Source organism: Priapulus caudatus, unplaced genomic scaffold (genome assembly GCF_000485595.1).
Source record: "Priapulus caudatus unplaced genomic scaffold, Priapulus_caudatus-5.0.1 Scaffold107, whole genome shotgun sequence".
Lineage (NCBI taxonomy): Eukaryota > Metazoa > Priapulida > Priapulimorpha > Priapulimorphida > Priapulidae > Priapulus > Priapulus caudatus.
In genome coordinates, this window is record NW_014577168.1 from 500,627 (window position 1) to 520,540 (window position 19,914).

The window sequence follows — 19,914 nt, forward strand, 5'->3', positions numbered from 1 at the left end:
ACACACACACACACACACACACACACACACACACACACACACACACACGCACGCACGAACGCACGCACGCACGCACGCGCACGCACACACACACGCACACGCACACGCACACGCACACGCACACGCATACGCACCCCCCCCCCACGCCACACACGTTCACACGTTTTTCGTAATTTTGTAATAGTGCGTGTTCACTGGACCATTTAATAAATACAAATATACTACTTTGGAAGATATCTAAACGAATTTAGTACACGGTGCTACTGAACCAAGCTGAGCAAATGTGATAACCACGAATTGCTCTTCTTCAGACATACTCACTAACAGAAAGAGTAGACGCACATTACACCTCTTGCAAGCAAGATGGGTAATCTTCGCCAATGTAACCAACATGGCTTGCACTCGATACGGGAATTGTTCCAAAACTAAGCTCAAATTCATATACTTGTCGTAAACGAGCTCAAGAACAAGCGTTAGCGATGAGCCGACAAGTAGACTGATACCATTCATGAAGCGGCGTCCATCGGTTGTATAATAGTATTAATACACGAATCCCGTTACCATGGCTCCCTCGTAGAAGCCTCATCGGTGACATAGGAAAATACTCATTCAGCAATCGCATAGTACAACCATGGAATAGTTTAAGCGACAACACTGTGTGCTCACCAAACCTAAAAACAGTCTCGACTGGATAGTCAGTGGCAGAATGAGAGTCTTCACTGCGACTACCGCACTTCTCCACTGGAAGCATGTAGAAAGAAGGAGCCGAATATAGAGAGGCCTAGGCCTGAGTTCGGAAATATATCCTGAGGTATCCTGATGTGACATAAGCTAAAACAGTTGTTACATTTACGGTTACGGTTTACGGTTACCGCTGACCCCTCTCTTCTCGAGGACTCAAAAGGAAAAAAAAGCGCGCATATATAAGTTCAATAATATATATATATATATATATATATTCAGATAATATATATATATATATATATATATATATATATAGCATAATAGTAGTAAGTAATTCGTGTAGACTGTACTTCGGTATTAGCTAGATCTCACTCTACGGTATACAACGTAGGCATATAAAGACGATTGACGTAAGCCGCAACACTCAATATACGGTCTATATGTTACATCAATAGCTAATAACACATGTAACACACACACACACACACACACACACACACACACACACACACACACACACACACACACACATGCGTTCAACTATTAACATAAGAGGACTGGACTCTTGATAGTACTCTTTTCACAGTTGCGTTTTCTATATCATCAGAAGTAGATAATAGAGAATTCCCCCCTGGGATCCTATAGAGATATATAGAGGGGGATATATAGGGGGGGGGATATTCAGAGTATAGGTACTTCTGATATCATGTTGTTTGCGTAGGCAGCAGCAGCGGGTTAGTGACACTACAGTATATATAGTTGCTTAAAAATAAGCGACTTCCATCGAAGCAACAAGAGTGAGGTAAATGCAGAATCCGCCTTCACATCATTTTCATCTCGCGCTTTGTTGTGTATTCCTGTTTCCGTTTTCTCCGCTTTTTTTTTTACTAATCCATTAATTTTGTCACTTTTTTGGTGTTTATAACTATAGCCACGCAAGCACTAAACGCAAAATGACACCAGCGATATTGTTAGAGCGGCTGCAACACATTAGGGCGAAATGGGCATTAGCGTGAAGGTGTACGTGAACGCGTTATCTGTTTATAATGCGTAAGCAGAGAAACCCGCCGACCGCTGATCAGCGTGTTACTACACGGACTCATTAGTGTAATTTGCATGCGTGTCATTAGGGCGGACGGGCGTGGCTTCCGCGAATCCTTGCCGCGTAATCAACACAATGACAATGTCGCGTCCGTCCTGCTCGCGTGCGCAGCCGAGCCGAAATGTCAGGAACGTCACCGCACCGCCGGAACGGGCCGCAGAATTTCAAATTACCGCAGACGACGACTCGTTTCCACACGTCACCGCTGCGCCTTTCATCGTGCCGATCTCAGTATGCGCTCACAGCATGGCGTTTCCACCTCCGCTTCTTCGTTTTGCCGGAGACAACAAAATTGCAAAATTTGCCGGTGTGGAAAAAAACGGAAGATAACCGCGAGCGTTAATTTTATAAAAAGACGTCGATCTATATAACGAGTTCGTTGTTGCAGGTTGCGTGCTTCGCTTGCTCTATATTTTATGCTCGCACAAGAATAGCTAGCGCCATTAACCTCTCGCCCTCTTAACTCCCCGATTTTCGGGGAAGTGAAAGCTTACGCTGCTATGCCGGCACACACGCTGGCTGTAAGTCCATGAACCGCCATCTTAAGACATCCCACGCTAGCGGAACTGTTGCTTTTTGGATAATACTCCCATGCTACTCTCAGTGCGGCATTAGCGAACAGCTGCGACTGATGTCTACCCCTAGTATTAAGGCCAAAAGCCGTGGCGAATGACCCACGCCCTCGGGGATATGAACATATACACGTGTTATATCACCTTACCTTCCAATCCGAGAACGCGGCGACCTAATAATAGCAAGAATGTGATACTTGAGCATCCCATGCTAATCTTGCTGGGAGCAACCATTATACCTATCACCTATAATAACCTATTACCTATTAACCGATTACTTTCACCTTCTCTGAGTTTGCTACCAGAGTTCCTTTGTCAGTGTTTGCTCTAACGCGGGTTCGTATAGAATAACATCGGGAGTGAATAAGCAAGCACATTTTCAAACGGATTTTTAAACGAATTTTTGTTTTTTGCAACGCCTGATATTACCGTAGGGCTAACCGTATACCGTCTACTGCAACTCGAGTGACTGCGAATGATTAGGGAAATTGGTAATTACGGTATTAAGGTGTCCCGTGCAGGCGACACGCCGAGCATATAATGTTTCCTATCGCGTTCAGCCGATGTTCAAGTTCGTCGAACGTTTTATGTGCATTTTGGAATAAAAACCGACATTGAGTGACTTTCAGACGAACGGCACGGTAGCTGGATTCGGTAACAATCGCTCTTCTAAAGCTACGTAGCGATCTTGCATATATATATATATATAATTTGAGGAGATAAATACGACGATAGAATCACAATTTCCACGTCGGCAATAATGATCATCTTCCTAAACGCCAAAGCTGCATGCAAACACTAAACCTCAGCCGCATGTCGTGTAATAATATACACGCTAATAACGCATGGCTATGAATGGCGCTAAAGGGCTTGAAACAATAATTATGTCTTCTCGTTTGACTTCGTGCCAAATTACAGAAAAAGCACTGTCACTTTGTAACTATATAGACTCACCTGCATGCACGTGCGTATCGTGCGATCTATTCACTCGTGTTAATACTCCCGCGAGATACCCGACCACAATGATGCATAAACGAAAAGAAAAGACTGCGGCTGATTCTACGATCATCGAATATGCGTCATGTCACTCGTAATAAATGGTCACCGTGCGCAGTCGTAATCGTGTTATATGCGTTCTGTGGTGAAACACAATTGCCGCAGCTGCGCGGGGTAATATATTACGACGCAATAATGCGCTCACTCGTGAATAAAGGCGACCTAAATGATATAAATTGCATGTGCGCGTGGGCGTGCGTACGTGCGTGCGTGCGTGCGTGCCTGCGTGCGCGCGTGCGTCCGTACGTACGGGCGTGCGCGCGTGCGTGCCTGCGTACGTGCGTGCGTCTGTACGGGCGTGCGTTCGTGCGTGCGTGCGCGCGTATGCGTGTTGATTTCATTTCAGTTGCTGGAGCACTGTTTAGAATCTGTTTAGAATTAGTTTTAGAATCTGTGCATGATTGTAAAATATCTTCCACTGCTATTTTACGTTACCCGATGATCGTATCTCAGGTATCCTGTTTTCGAAATCATTAGACAACAACGCCATTATAAATATCTACATTCAACCACACCGAGCGACAGCGATATATTCTCTCTACGCCGCGTTTACGTAATCATACTAACACACAGCGCACGTGATTGCCATCTCATTAGACACCGATGAAATTTCGTATACAATGAATTGTAAAAATGCGAGGTGAGATGCGAGGTTGTAGCGCCATAGACTCTATTCAGTCTCGAACATGAAACCGTTCTATAGCAGGCTAATGACCCCCCGGAATATAGAATTATCATCGTTACCGAATCCGTGTAATTACGGGTAGCTATCGGGCGCGGAAATCGGCGAGTGAATATCAAACCTTGCTTTATTTATCGACAGGTTTCTAATGTGGACGCCCACGAGAAAAAAAATTTGATCAGAGGATAAATTAATCGAAATATAGGCTATATAAACCGCTAAACGAGCTCGAATGGGTTTATTTTGACGTGCAGAGGTCACTGTAAAACTTATTAATAAAACTGTAAAACTTAACAGTTTAAGGTCATTGCTTGAAATAATGAATCTGTTGCTAGTATTGTCTTTCCTTATTCATATAAACGCGCACAATTATAATTTCTGAGCTATAGAATAAATGACATCAGGAGGGAATAATTATAGATTCGATTCTTTCGATATTTAGAGATTTTTATTATTATTCACTCCTGATGACATGTAAACAAGCAGGTACATGTATCAGTAAGGAGCACTGCGATGATCATTTCACTGCGATGATCTGGCCGCTTCCCTCTACCCAACCTCACCTACCTAACCGAAAGGTAAGCGTATAGGCTCTTTACGAATTTTAGCATGTAAACAAGAAAGGCTAAAAGAAGGCATGTTTATATAGATACTAATCTTGCTCTCTCATGAATCTCTAAGGTCTATAATATATACTATACTAATATATATATAATAGTCAGAGAGATTGAGGAGGAGTGCGATGAGAGCGAGCGAGAGAAGAGCCGGCCGAGTAGAGAGGGAGCGAGAGAAAGCAGTGTGATGGCGAGAGAGAGAAGAAGAGAGAGACGCGAAGAGAGAGAGAGGAAAGGGTGAGAAGAGAGCAGGAGAGAGAGAGAGAGAGAAAGAGAGAGAGAGAGAAAGCCGTTTCAATTCTCATTTCTCTTCGGGTAATAAGTGAGAGGGCTTACGGACTTTGTACACTAGCGGAGTACTGCACTGAACAAGATCACTCCCCCTATGCACCTGGCAATATATTGCAAACGATTTTTCACTGAATCGGCCGATGACCGCGGCGTGGGTTTCGGTACATCAATAGCAGCGGTCACGTGCGATGTCCCCACCCACACACACACATTTCGAACCACTAATTGTAATTAAGCTAATTCGCAACTTCTTGAACCGTGCGTGGTCATTAGCATAATGTGCGCATCTTCCAACATGTTCTGCTAGCATCTATGACAAATACGACATACGCATGTACGCTCTTCTATGACACTATTTGTCATAGAAAGATTCTTCCTATGATAGATATTGGCGAGTCAACTTCGTTCCGCTTTACAGCTGAAATTCACTGCTTGCGTTCATAATAGCGCTCCTAAACTCCTATTATGCGCACAACACATACAACAATATTTGTCATAGGAAGAATCTGCCTATGACAAATTGTGTCATAGGAGAGCGTATATGTCGTATTTGTCATAGATGCTAGCAGAACAGGCTGCATCTTCGTGCCTCGCGTACACGGACCGAGAACACATGCTTTTCAGACGTCTCAGACATCTCTGCGACCTTTAACCGCGTGCGTTTCTCTCTAACGAACGCGTTTATGTAGACGCCACCGTAACGGCGCGTGTGGGCGCGCGTGGCTTATATACCCCGAGGCAAACATCGCAGGGCATTGTGCATTGTGCATTGTGCATTGTGCATTGTGCGTGCATCTCCATCTCGTAATCTTATACTGGCGACAGCGTAGATGCGCTCAAAACAAGCCGTTCCGCGGGGAGACAGCGTTATCCGTTACGCGGCTAGATCTGTATGCGTTTCGACGTGCGCGCGCGATAGAGAGAACAATGATGTTGAGTTTCTGAGAGACCTGGCAAATCCTGCCACCCACACGGGCAGCCGGCTAGTCAGTAAATAACACCGCTGTAGCTGTAGCTGTAGCCCCGGTGAGTAACGTGTCACCGTTAAAAGCTTCTTTTTTTTACAGTGCGTAGTATCAATTGTAGTATGTATGAGTGCATATAATATATATATACACATACATATATATATATAGGTGCGCGCGTGCGGGTTTATTCTAATATAGCCTCGCGCATACGAAGCTTAATGCATATGACACCTGTGCTTGTCATGCGGAGCCCGAGTCTTTCTGAACACGTTTCTTTACGTATCTGACGAGGCTTAGCTTGGGGCGTGATATAGCCATAGAGACGATGACATTAGTCGAGAAAAGTATTTTCCCTTCAGTCGTGGATTGTTTGCCTGACGATAACCGTGATTTCCTTCTAGATATAGAAATTAATATAACGTCAGTGTGTATACACGCGTTGTTATGATATCACGAAGCGTCAGATTTAATGTACTTTTTAGCGTTATGGCGTAATGAATTTTGTAGACATTATTGAGAGAAATCTGATTATGGTAGTAAGCACGCCCGTAGGGATGTCACGTAAGTGGGTTTTACTACAAGCAAGTGAGCGGATTTACGAAGAAATGCGAAACAAAGTTTATGCGACGAATTGCGGTAGGGTCCAAGTGACGATCCTGACAGAATCAATAGCCTCAACCATGTCTGCGGTATATGCTGTATCCTACTGCACACCTTACACGTATTTCTACTATCATTTGAGTACTCGGTGTGTTTGAAACACCAATAATTTACATACATAAGAAGAGTGAGTTCGATCCGCATCTGCTACTAACTCTTAATACACCGCAAGCGCGCCAGCATAGTATACCTCATTGAAGAACTCTGGCATGAATGCACTTCCTCCGTCCATGTCCACAGTGGCGACGTCCTCCAATCCATTTTCTTCGTGGTACTGGCTCTGGTAACCGGAAACATTAATAGAACCCACGTAAGAATATGCTCGAGGCAAATTAAAGTTATCACAGAATATCAATATATTGGCATATTTAGGGGTAGCTTTAGAACTATAGCCCTTCGCTCTTCCACGCGCATGTGGGAGAGAGAAGGGCTATAGTTCTAGAGCTAATTTAGGGGGTAAATGATAGCGGAGTATGTCGCGGCAAAACAATGGAAGGTTTACTAACATGTCAAAAGTGCCCATTACGTACTCCTTATATAGTTACATGTTGATGACTCGACGAGATAATGAAATGATTAAGCATCACGCAACGATAAAAACTTACCCGTCTGATGTCAAGAAATAACACAAGCGTGAAACTCACCGCTCGTAGCGCCGGTAGCCTGTCTTTCGTCATCGTGCGGGGAAATCGTGACCGGATGTAAGAACGGAACCGTGTCTTCCGGTCACACGCAGTGCATGATTTGTGATCGGTCCTCGAGCGACAGTCTCAACTTTAACGCGCCGGTAAAATCCGAGTCGAAACGGGAACGTAATCCGGAAATCCGGCCGCGGATCGTCATCGCCCAACGAGTTTGCCGTCCGGCGTCGCAGCTCGATCGGAAACGCAGGGCATCTCTCTAACAGCGTCCCATTTACGATGAAGGAAATACTCGGAAGAAGGGAAAAAGAAATTCGAAGCGAAATGCGTATCGAGTGATAACTCAATGCATCCTACGATGTACCGCATTCCCGCTGGACATTGTGATGCGGATTTCGGTTGTAGCTTTACAGGTGTGCGAGAATACGTGCGTCGCGATAGATGCGTGTGACGGCGTGGCGATGCGATGCCAACTACCCGCCTACTCGTGTGCTGAGTGAATGACACGGCGTGTGTGGGTGTGCAGCAGTAGTAGCGACAACGCGGATGCGATCTCGGCTCGCCTTGCACTGCGCAGTGTCGAACACTGCTGAAGCCACAGCGACAACGTGCTGCCACCACTCTCACGTGGGAGGCTTCATTACTAAACGGATTATCAGAGTAGACGCGTAGGCTCTAAAGATTAATTTCATTAAACGCAAGTCGATGCCTTTAACATATAGATGCTTCGAGAACATTCGATGCTTTTTTGACATAGTTTGACTATTCGTGTTGTATTATAATTTTAAATATATTATAAATTGCAGTGTAAATGACTTTAGGGTGTGTTTAATAACGCTGAGCTGTTTCTGTCGTTCTGGTTCGGTGTAGTCTGAGCTTACTATACGTCTGTGTGTGTCTTCCATAATTACATTAAAACCCAAACATGAGGTGGGGATGGCTATTTTCGTGAAGCGGGTGTTGACCATTTTAATACTCGGAAAATCGGCAAAAAAATCTTCCATAAATGAGGATTCTGGATCCCGTGATTCGTGAGACGCAAGTATCAACCGGAATGCGGGAAGGCCGAACTAGCGAATTTAGTTAACCGTAAACAGGGATTTGACAATGGCGAATGGGAACAAACAAATTCTTTACCTGGGAAACTTGAAATTGTCCCCCTTTCACCTTCTACCAACAGCAGTGTTTACAGTCAGTTATCGACTTGTTTCTTATTTAAATCATGTCTCCGGAATCCGTTTTAGCATTATCATTGTAATTACCTTTGCTAGTTTTATCATAATGGTGACTATTTACAGACAACTTGATTTATGTATAGCACAGCCTGCCTATGCAGATAGGCCTTCATGCTGTTAAACCTTACGTGTTCTATTTCGTGTAGAATCCCCCTAATAGATGGCAGCAGTTGTTTCATGTAGCATTTGTGGAGGCTGCGCATCCTCATCTCTTATCCCAGCTGCGTGTAGACTGGCAACAGCAAACGAATTATCCGTAATGTTAGGCAGCGAGATGAAGATGGCAGCCGTCTAACTACCAATATGGAGTCGCGGGAGTGAGTCATATATTTTGTGTTGCCTCCCTAGTTGCTAGCAGTATGCATTAGAGGCGTCTACGAGTACGCATGTAGTAAATTTAATGTGTGCGTGTTACGTTTCTGGATAGACAGCATAGTTCCGCTTATCTTTCAACAGCCGATAAATTTGTACGCCGTAGGTAAGTACGATGATATTGCGAATCTATGGAAAATTGCTTGGCGAATTAATATTTACATGTTATTTTTTATTTGTGTCCGTCAGCTATGGTTTATGCTGCCAACCTCATGTAAACAAATTCCTTAAATACGCATACATTGCCTCATAGATGATACGTATACAAATATGCGTCACCTAATCGACAATGTCTACACTCAGTAATAACTAAATCGAGCTATAGCACTTTTTCAATGGTACACGAGCTACCACTCTTACGGGACTGTACGAACACAAAGAAAATTACGCAAACAGAAAAAAACCAGCTGCACGGCTACGGAAAACGACAATGCCTTGTTGCTGCTTACGTGCGAGGAAATCAATCGTCGTTTTACTAAACACACAAATGACATATAGTGTTCTTGAAAGCCAATGCAATTAGAGGCTATACTGAAAATTTACTAACCTCTACGTGTAGCGTTTACCTTGTTCAACCTGCATGTGCATATAGCCATTACGGGGACGCCATTTATGTTTAACCCACGCCCACTAACTCTGCACCACAATTGTGTAGAAGTCGCGTTAATTGTGTAGCGTCCACACGGCCTTGTTCAAGGCTCTCCACGGCTGATTTACCAGGAGACACGACCGACAGCTTATAGCCGTCACGGATAACACGGCCGCACGTACGAAGGTCACTGTCGTATCTCGGACGATCCTGAGATGCACCAGCGCGCAGTACTATACGAACAGACGAGAGATATACGTACGGGGGCTGCTCTGGCAACGTGAATAGAGGGAGGAGAGGGAGAAAGAGTGAGAGAGAGAGAGAGAGAGGGAGAGGGGGAGGGGAAGAGTGATCGAGAAAGAATGCGAGAGAGAGAGAGAGAAAGAGATCAAAGGAAGAGAAAGCAGAGAGAGAGAGAGAGAGAGAGAGACAGAGAGAGGAGAGAGAGAGAAAAGAGAGAGTGAGAGAGAGAGAGAGAGAGAGAGAGAGAGAGAGAGAGAGAGAGAGAGACGAGAGAGAAGAGAGGCAGGGAGAGAGAGACGAGGGAGAGAGAGATGGGCAGGGAGAGAGGAGAAAGAGAAAAGAGAGAGAGAGAGAGAGAGAGAGAGAGAGAGAGAGAGAGAGAGAGAGAGAGAGAGAGAGAGAGAGAGAGAGAGAGAGGAAGGGAGAGAGAGATGTTTCTACGGGGTCGTAACTAGCCACGAACTGCCCCCGTCCCTTCCACCGCGCATTACCTATCGTATCGTATCGTATCGTATATTGTCCCACTCTTGTATTTCACAAGGCATCACTTCTGGTGAAGGTGCGAGGATATTCTTGGAATATGAACTTTCATCTCATCATTTTCATTAATTTGTACCTCCAGCATTTAATTCTGCTAATCTTATTCTTTGATTTTCCCTATATTTTAGTAATTTCCTCACGTCGTCGGAAGCAATATTAAGTAACTTGGTATCGTCACATTTCCAGTCTTCAATGGACTCCCCTTTATTTATATCCCCATATTCAAAGCCATTATATAGATGTAACAAGTCTTCTTTTTCTCCCCCACTACACAAGTCACACCTATGATCTAGCGGTTATGTCTACATTGTGTCTTGTCGAATAATGCACGTCGAGCCCCCAGCTGCCCTGAAGCGCGCGGTACGTGCTGACTATAGCTCTAGAACTCTACATGACTATATAATAATATATTTGTCTTTATTAACTCCTGATATAATGTATATAATCTATATGTAAACAAGAGCTTGATGTAAGCAAGAGTACATAATAGAGATTATCTCTATTATGCACTCTTGATGTAATGTATATGACTGTACGTGTTCTAGAACTATAGCCCTTCGCTCTACCACAGCCTGCCTGCCACAGCACAGCCTGCCTGCCACAGCACAGCCCTGTGGCAGAACGAATGGCTATAGTTCTAAGAGCTACATGCTACGCGCATACCTATATGCGTTATGGGTCATCGCCCCCGTGGTTTGGTGCGTACATCCTACGGCGCACGTATGGTGTTCCGAGCTCAGGCTACAGGTATATATACGGTGGCATTATTAGCGGACTCGTGTTTCTTCGTTGCAGGTCGCAATTATTACAGTGATCACTAATAGTGGTGTACCGCTGCGTTAGTGAGGAGGCGTGACACGGCGGGTGATTTGACCAGCGACTGCAGATATCAGTGGGTAAATATTGAGAAAGTTTGTTAACGTGCATGAACTCGATTAAGGTGGAGCTGTCGGTAAATGACGGAAATCTATGCGTTGCGCGCTACATGTGTGTTTGTTCGTCCCCACACCTCTCTCGCTCGCTCTTATTCGCTCTCGCGCTCTCCCTCCTCTCTTATTTCTACAGCTCTCTCTCTCTCCTCTTTCTCTCTCGTCTGCTCTCTCGTCTCTCGATCTCGTCTCTCCTCTCGTCGTCTCGTCTCTGTCCCTGTCTCTCGCTCCTATCTCACCCACTCTCGCAACCGCCAGTTCTCGATCTTCCTTTTCTATATTTTTTCGGTCTCTTCCTCGTCCTTATTTCTAGCAGCTCTGCTCGTCGCTCTCTCTCTCCCTCTCTTTCTCTCTCTCTCTCTCTCGTCTCTCTCTCCTCTCTTCATGCAGCTCGTCGCTCCCTTCTCTCGTCCTCTCCTCTCTTCTCTTCCTGTCTGTCTGTCTGTCTGTCTGTGCTGTCTGTCTGTCTGTCTGTCTGTCTGTCTGTCTGTCTGTCTGTCTGTCTGTCTGTCTGTCTGTCTGTCTTTCCCTTCCTATCTCACCCACTCTCGCACCCCGGTCTCGATCTTTCCTTTTCTATATTTTTCGGTCTGCCTGTCTATTTGTCTGTCTCTCCTTCTCTGCCCCTCTTTCTTCCTCTCCCCTTTTCTCTCGTTCTCTCCCTCTCTTTCTCTTTCTCACGCGCTCTCTCTCTCTCTCTCTCTATCTTTTTTCTTTCTCACTTGCCACCAATTACGTGACAAAAATGTCTTTTTAGTGAAAACCGGAGAGCGAATTCCGTGCGCCTGATTGGCAAACACGTCTGCCGTTGTCACGTGATTATAAATAAACACCGATTTTTGTCCTAATGGGGTTTCTTTGTAGTTAGAAATGTACCGAATCGGCGAACCATTGCAGCCGCATAGCGAGTCATTGATCGTCACAACAATGTTTGCTCATATTGGCCTGCAGCCATCCCCCACCGAGGCCCAACATCACTTCAGACTGCGAGTTCATTGTGTATAGCCAGCCGAGCTACGGTTTGCGTTCGGTCTGTCATAGGCTGCAGATGTTCGTCGCACATGTGTTGCGAGTATGCGTCCTTGTTTGCACAAGACGCAGCGCGGATTTGTAGTCTTGTACCCGAGTCGTACACTCACCCCCAATACGCGAAAGCTCCTTCGTGTGTGGTAAACTGACATATTTTACTTGCTGTATGACATAATCTTCAAGTTGACGTGTGTGTGCGTGTGTGCGTGTGTGTGCGCTATCGCGCCGCCGTGCCGCCGTGGCGCCCGTCGCGTGGGCGTATGCGTGTGCGTGAGCGTGCGCGTGCGCGTGCGTGTGCGTATAATATATATATATATAATTTATTATTTATACGTATATATATATATATATATATGATTAATGATTGATTATCATCTAGTTTCATATTAACGTTCTGCATATATATCGTAGAATAGAGCGAAGCTGCCGCGCTGACTACATGATTCATTGATCAGCTGTCGCAGTCGCATTATAGATGACCGTCTATTCACGCTGCTCGCAAACTGACTGATTTAAGACTTAGTGCATTTCGTTCTGCCTTCGCGAGCTGGCAGATATGATATGGTTCTAAGTGTTTGAGTGATTGTCGATCTCGGTCGATTTAAATCGATAAAGTTGCATCATATTGAAGTGAACTTCATAAGCGATGTATGAAATATTATATAGGCGCTCTAGCAGTCAATCATTTTTCTAACGCAAATCTTGTTGAAGTGATATGAAGCTTTTATTGCCACGCGCCCGAGCCTAAAGCGTCAGGCGCCACTGTTATAAACTACGACACTTCCCACAACCGCACTTTCCGTTTCCTGCACCGTCGCACGTCGTCAGCGGTCAAGCACGCCGACGAGTAGTAATATGTCGGCTGCATCGCGTAATGCGTGAAATCACACTGTATATATATATATTATATCAAGTATTAATATGTTGTGTGTGTGTGTGTGTGTGTGTGTGTGTGTGTGTGTTTGTGTGTGTGTGTGTGTGTGTGTGTGCGTGGCGTGCGTGCCGCGTGGCGTGCGTGCGTGCGTGGCGTGGCGTGGCGTGTGTGTGTGTGTGTGTGTGTGTGTGTTTTGTGTACCACCACCACCATCAGCAGGCAGCAGCACCAGGCAGCAGCAGTAGCCAGCAGCCACCACCACACCCCACACCATCAACCACACCACCACCACACCAGCAGCGCACCAGCAGCAGCAGCAGAGGCACCAGCAGCGCAGCAGCAGCAGCAGAGGCACCAGCAGCAAGCAGCAGCAGCAGAGCGCACCAGCCAGGCAGCAGAAGCAGGCAAGCAGCAAGCCAGCAGAACCACTACCACCTCTAGCAGCAGTAGCCAGGGCCAAGCCCAGCACCAGGCAAAGCAGCAGCAAGGCAGCAGCACCACCACCACCCCCACCACCACACCACCACCGACCACACCACCACCACCACCACTACACACCACACCGACCACCCCATCAGCAGCAGCAGCAGTAGCAGCCAGAAGCAGCAGCAGCACCACACCACCACCCAGCAGCGAAGCATAGCAGGCACAAGCAGCAGCTAGCACACAGCGCAGCAGTAGCAAACAGCGAGCAGCAGCAAACGCAGCCCACACATCACGGCCCAGCGTCAGCCAGAGCCCACGTCACAGCAGCCCAGCAGTGCGCAGTAGACATCAGGCACAGCAATTCAGCCCACCAAGCCAAGCAGCAGAAGCAGGCAGCGAGCAACCAAGTAGCAGCAGTAGGCTAGCAGCAGTAGCAGCAGTAGCAGCAGTTAGCAACAGTAGGGCGTGGCAGCAGTCGGCGCGTAGTAGTAGTTAATTGCGCGCGTCTGGAGCCAGATGGTGTAAATAATGAATCGGTTACTATGGAAACTCATTACATTCTAGTCCCGTCGGCGACAGCGTTGGCGGCGGTGGCGGGTGGTTTGGCGACGGACCGAGCCTGCGGGGAAGGGAGGGGAGACACTCGACGACGATTCGTCACTGAATTCGTCTGTGATTATTACTTTTTGCCAGTACGATGAACATTGTTGCGCATTGTTCTACACTCGACCAACCGCCTGAAGTACGGATTGCAAAATAGTCTGAGAAGAACCTTTGTTGAAAAAATATCAATCATATATATATAGTATGAAGACATGATAATACCAGGAGTGAATAATAATAGATCTATTCTTCACTCTAGAATCATTCTAGATTCACTCTAGAATCCATTACTCGAAAATAAAATCCCGTTGGTGCCAGGGTGGATTAGTTTAAGATTTCACAAGCCTCGTTTTTTGTAGCCCACTCACCCACCCCATCCCCACTCCCACACATTATCACACACGCACACACACACACACACTCTCTCTCTCTCTCTCTCTCTCTCTACACACACACCTACACAACACACAGACACAGACCAAACGCGCGCGCGCCACACACACACACACACACACCACACACACACACACACACAACACACACCAACACACACACACACAACAAGATAGAAGAGAGAGAGAGAGAGAGACGAGAGAGAGAGAGAGAGAGAGAGATGACGTTCTTTGTGTTGTAGCCCCGGCACACACATGTTCCGACTACATCTCCCATCAGCAGCAGTAGCAGCGGCTGGGTGTAGTCGCGTGCTAACCGAATATGCTTCATTACGCGACCGTGGGCGCTACTAATTACGCCGTGAGTCGATGCATTCTGCATTCTGCGCCGCCAGATGACATCAATAACAGCTAGTTCTGCTGCTATACGGCAGGGCTGCGCATGCGAATGAGTACGACGGAGAATGAGTTGATATCGTGATGGATTATGATGGTCCACCGCGACCTCTGTAAGTGCAGTTAGCCGCAGTCGCGCCTATATGATTGAGTTTGATGTGCTGGCGTTGCGTGCGCTGGCGTGGCGTGCGTGAGTGACGTGGAGTGAGTGACGGGGTGGGTGGTGGGTGCGTTGTGTGGGTGGTGTCTGGCTGGGCGGGTGGGTGCGTTCTGAGTGAGTGAGTGAGTGAGTGAGTGAGTGAGTGCTTGAGTTGAGGTGAGTGAGCTGAGATGAGTGAAGTGAGAGTGAGTGAGTGAGTGAGTGCAGTGAGTGATGTGTGCTGAGGCTGAGTGAGTGAGGAGTGCGTGGGAGTTGAGTGGAGCTGAGTGAGTGAGCTGAGTGAGTGATGAGTGAGTGAGTGAGTTTGGAGTGGGAGTGCAGTGAGCTGAGTTTGGTGAAGTGAGTGAGTGAGTGAGCTGAGTGAGTGAGTGAAAAGTGAGTGAGTGCAGTGACGTGAGTGAGTGAGTGACGTGCAGTGAGTGCAGTGAGTGAGTGCCGTGAGTAATTAATTAATTGAGGCTTAGAGGAACGAAGGCGACGCGGAGCGGTAAACGAGCGAGCTGCAGCTGAAAGACAACGCGAACATCCACCACGTCGAAGTAATCAGACACAAGCGGCGGAAAGCGCGACAAAGTGATATATGATCGTGCCTGTGCGCGTGGCCGCTTGGGCAATGGCCACCAGCGCGCAATACAACCCTTAACGATTCTAGCAGGAGACAAGCTCTCAGTAAATTACACTCGGCGCACACGCGCGCGACGGACAGCGGGCGCGGACCAGTCGCTTGTTATTTCCTCCGCGCGGAACACTAAAAGAGATAACCCAGTAAGATACCAGCAGGATACACACCACACTAAGATAGCCATCCATGAGTGTCGCTAAATATAAGCCTCGTTATTGCTGACACTTACTGACACCGGCCCACCAAGAGCCCGAAAACATTACAAGAGTTACTATGAGGCTACTATACCACGCGCGTTCAAATAATGACAAATTTTTGTATTTTATTAAACTCGTGACATCGGCACGTAGCCACGGGCAGATACGTGACGTGCAGCGTGAGGTGTCGTTATCAGAAGGTAGGCGCGGCACGCGGGCGTGCTCAACAAGCAGCTTCAGCGTTTCCGCCGCGACCTGCGACGTTTTGTCCGGAAGTTTCGAGATGTGATTTTTAACGCGAGCGAGTCAACGTGGAACGAGCTACTAGAGCTCCTGTGTGAAGCCAGACTGACTCCACCTCTCGTTAATAGAATGTAACGAAATGGGGCGGTGGGAAAAGGAACGCAGTCTAGTTTCAAGCGCTAGACGAATTGCACAATGTGGGTCTATAGCGCACATACGTCCACCGATGAAGACGATATATATAATATGTATATATATTATAAGGTATGTATAGTATATATATATCAGAGAGAGAGATAGATAGATAGATAGATTAGAGTCAGGATAAGATAGATAGATAGATAGATAGAGTAGATAGATAGATTAGATAGATGAGAGTAGTAGATAGATAGATAGATAGATAGATAAGATAGATAGATGAGATAGATAGAGTAGATTAGATAGGATCAGATTACGATAGATATTATAGATAGATAGACTAGAATAGATATATAGATAATAGCATAGATAGATAGATAGATAGATAGATAGCATAGATAGATAGATAGATAGCATATATGTCCTCTTGTGATTTTAATAATATAATTATATATATATATATATATATATATATATATATAATATATAATTATATTTATTAAATTCATATCTATTAGATGTGGGAGTATGGGGGATCGTATAAAGTTGTCTCCGGTACGCGCTTGCGGCTCCGTCGTCATGCAGCAGCAGCAGAAGGCTTCTGTCCCGTGTACGCGCGCAATTACTATTATGGATTCGGGAGAGCATTAATTTATTGATCTATAATTTATGCGTAGTAAGCCGACCTCCTGGCCGCGTGATTTCATACACCATATACACGCTGTAGAGAGTGTCTCGTACATTCGCATAATAACGGCAGGGGTTGCGGATAAGATACATCGCTAAAATACCTACTCCTTTTACGCCTGTTTTTCTGCCGCTGCGAACACTGCCGCCACGTGAGATGGCTCCTCTCTGTTGAAACCGAGCCAGCCATAAGTTAGAAGTAATTCATGATAGGCTGAACGCACATCTGCAGGGCTGAGCTCCGAACCGAACTGATAGGACGATAACTATACCCAATATGCAATCGATAGCCATATCAATATAACTACCAATACTTTCACCACAACCCCACAATTCTTTCACATATCTGCCCCACGACAACAAATATAACTAAACGTGTGCGCGTTCACACACGCGCGCGCGTGCGCGTGCGCGCATGCGTGCAACGTAGACGCACGCGCGCGCATACACGCACGCGTTCACATACACACATGCGCGGAATATATACATTATTTTTCTTTCTTCGGAATATATCTTTCTTCTCGCTTCATATTATAAAGAGTCCATCATAGAAATATAATATGATAATACTCTCCTTATAAGTAATATCGCGATCTCATTTCTAGTTGCAGCAGCAGCAGCGGCACCTGGCGGGGAAGACAGACACCAGGATGAGCACCGTACTCAGTACTAACCTCGCCGCGCTCGACCGGCTCCTGGACGACCTCAACCGCGCCCAGCTGCAAGCCAAATCTAAAGGTAGGAACATATCCCCACGTGAGCATCACTGCAGAGAGGTCTGTCGTGATGAACGAATGCGTAGTGTGTAATATCAATAGTACATAATAGAGAGTAGAGTAGATAATAGAGAGTACATAATAGCACATAATATCTCTATTATGTACTCTTGATAATATAGACAGATTCATTCTATATATAAGGATTAATAATGCGCCCATTATCCGAGCGTCCTTTATTATCTTTCTGTCGCTCTTCACCCTCGCACTCTATGTCGCAATACGAAACTGTGGCATGGCAATAGTACCTCACACTAGCGTATCTGCACTCTCACGGAGAGCGCACGCACATGCACTTGGAGCGTTTCAATAAAATATAATGCTAAATAAATACGAAATCTATTTACTACCAAAGTCTTAATGTTTCTATACTTTCTTTCACCTACTATTGCCGACAATTTCTTGCAAATGCCGCCCAAATGCTCATCTGCAACAATTTGAACAAACGCTGGCTGCCGCCATGGCTGCCGCTGCACACTGACACATAAATACATAGTTATACACATACACACTATATATTTATGTGTCAGTGTGCAGCATTTGTTCAGTGTGCAGCGTTTGTTCAAATTGTTGCAGATGAGCATTTGGACGGCATTTGCAGGAAATTGTCGACAATAATAAGTGAAAGAGAGTATAGAAACATTAAGACTTTGGTAGTAAATAGATTTCGTATTTATTTAGCATTATATTTTATTGAAACGCTCCAAGTGCATGTGAGCGCACGCACGTCTCGCGATCTTCTCCCGCGAGGTTGGTGCGGGGTGCGAATCGGTTCCTTTCAGACTTTCTCCTCGCAGTGGAAATGTCGCGAGGAGCGAGTATCGCACTACATGTACAGTTGTCTTCACTCGCACAGAGAGCACACGCACACCTCGCGAGCCTACCCCGCGAGGTGTGCGTGGATGCGAATCGGTCCCTTTCAAACATGCTCCTCGCTGCGGGGATTGTCGCCTCTGCTGCCTTCACGGGGAAAGGTGCGGGAATAAACGCACGTCTTCATCAGTAATGACGATTCCCGTGAGACATGAGAGGAGGAGGAGGAGGAGGAGGAGGAGGAGGAGGAGAAAGAGAGACAGACAGAGAGAGAGAGAGAGAGAGAGAGAGAGAGAGAGAGAGAGAGAGACGAGAGAGAGAGAGAGAGAGAGAGAGAGAGAGAGAGAGAGAGAGAGAGAGAGAGAGAGAGACAGAAGGGAGATGATAGGAGAGAGAGTGCGAGGGAGAAAGAGGCAGGCAGAGGGAGAGAGAGGGGGCGTGAGAAAAAGGAGAGAGTGAGTTGGAGAAACAAAAGGAGAAAGGGAGAGAAAGTGAGAAGGAGAGAGGGGGAAGAAAGAGTGCGCGCGAAAGAGAAGGGCAGGGAAAGAGACACACAGGGATAGTGAGAGAGTGAGAGAGTGAGAGAGTGAGAGAGTGAGAGAGTGAGAGAGTGAGAGAGTGAGAGAGAGAGAGTGGAGAGAGAGTGCAGAGAGTGAGAGAGTGAGAGAGTGAGAGAGAGAGAGAGAGAGAGTGAGAGAGGGGAGAGAGGGGGAGGGAGGGGGAACTCATTACTGGTAATGATATCGATGTGTTAATAACGTGCCGTCACTGCGAAGCGGGCTCGCAGCCGCGCGTGCGCAGTCGTGACTCGTTTGCAATATGTGGCAATATTGCAAGATGCAATATGTTTCTGGGACAAGTATAGAAATTCACACTTTGACATTTAACAAGCATTCAGGGACTTTGTCCACTACCGAGTATGCGGGCGTTCTTGCAATAATCAGATGGATTCGTGCTGTTGGTGCATAAGCCGTGTGAAAGTCAGTGTTAAACTTTCTACACACACAGCACGAGCGCACAGCACACGCACACGCGCACGCGCCCACACCCACACACACACACACACACACACACAACACACACACACACACACACACACACACACACAGCACACGACACACACGACGTCAAATTGGTTCCATGGGCTTGTTGCTTTTGATAGCATTTACGAAGTTTTAACGAGGATTGCAGAATCGTTGCAGGATGCAGAGGTTTAGAGACTGCGTTAACGCACGTGAAGCTCTGTTGTGAGAATTAGTCGCCAATGGTGATCGCACATCGCTGCCGTACTTAATATACAACAAGACAAGTGAACGCTGGTCTTTATAGGTGGTTTACGATTATTGAAAATCCCAAATGTGTACAACGAAGACGGCCGAG

The 19,914-nt window shown here is 46.2% G+C and overlaps 2 protein-coding genes across 2 annotated transcripts in view; one reads left to right on the forward strand and one right to left on the reverse strand.

Annotated features, from left to right (window-relative positions):
- Positions 1-7,306, reverse strand: part of LOC106805275 (syntaxin-like) — a 41,337-nt gene extending 34,031 nt beyond the window's left edge. Inside the window, 2 exon segments of the mRNA XM_014806809.1 lie at positions 6,820-6,909; positions 7,274-7,306. Of these exon segments, the coding sequence (XP_014662295.1) occupies positions 6,820-6,909; positions 7,274-7,306 (123 nt within the window).
- Positions 7,307-8,822: 1,516 nt separating this feature from the next.
- LOC106805257 (paxillin-like) overlaps positions 8,823-19,914 on the forward strand; it is a 28,780-nt gene continuing 17,688 nt past the window's right edge. The window contains exons 1-3 of the mRNA XM_014806786.1: positions 8,823-8,983; positions 11,045-11,145; positions 17,551-17,683. Coding sequence (XP_014662272.1) covers positions 17,596-17,683 — 88 coding nt within the window. The 5' untranslated portion in view covers positions 8,823-8,983; positions 11,045-11,145; positions 17,551-17,595. The remainder of the gene's footprint in view (positions 8,984-11,044; positions 11,146-17,550; positions 17,684-19,914) is intronic.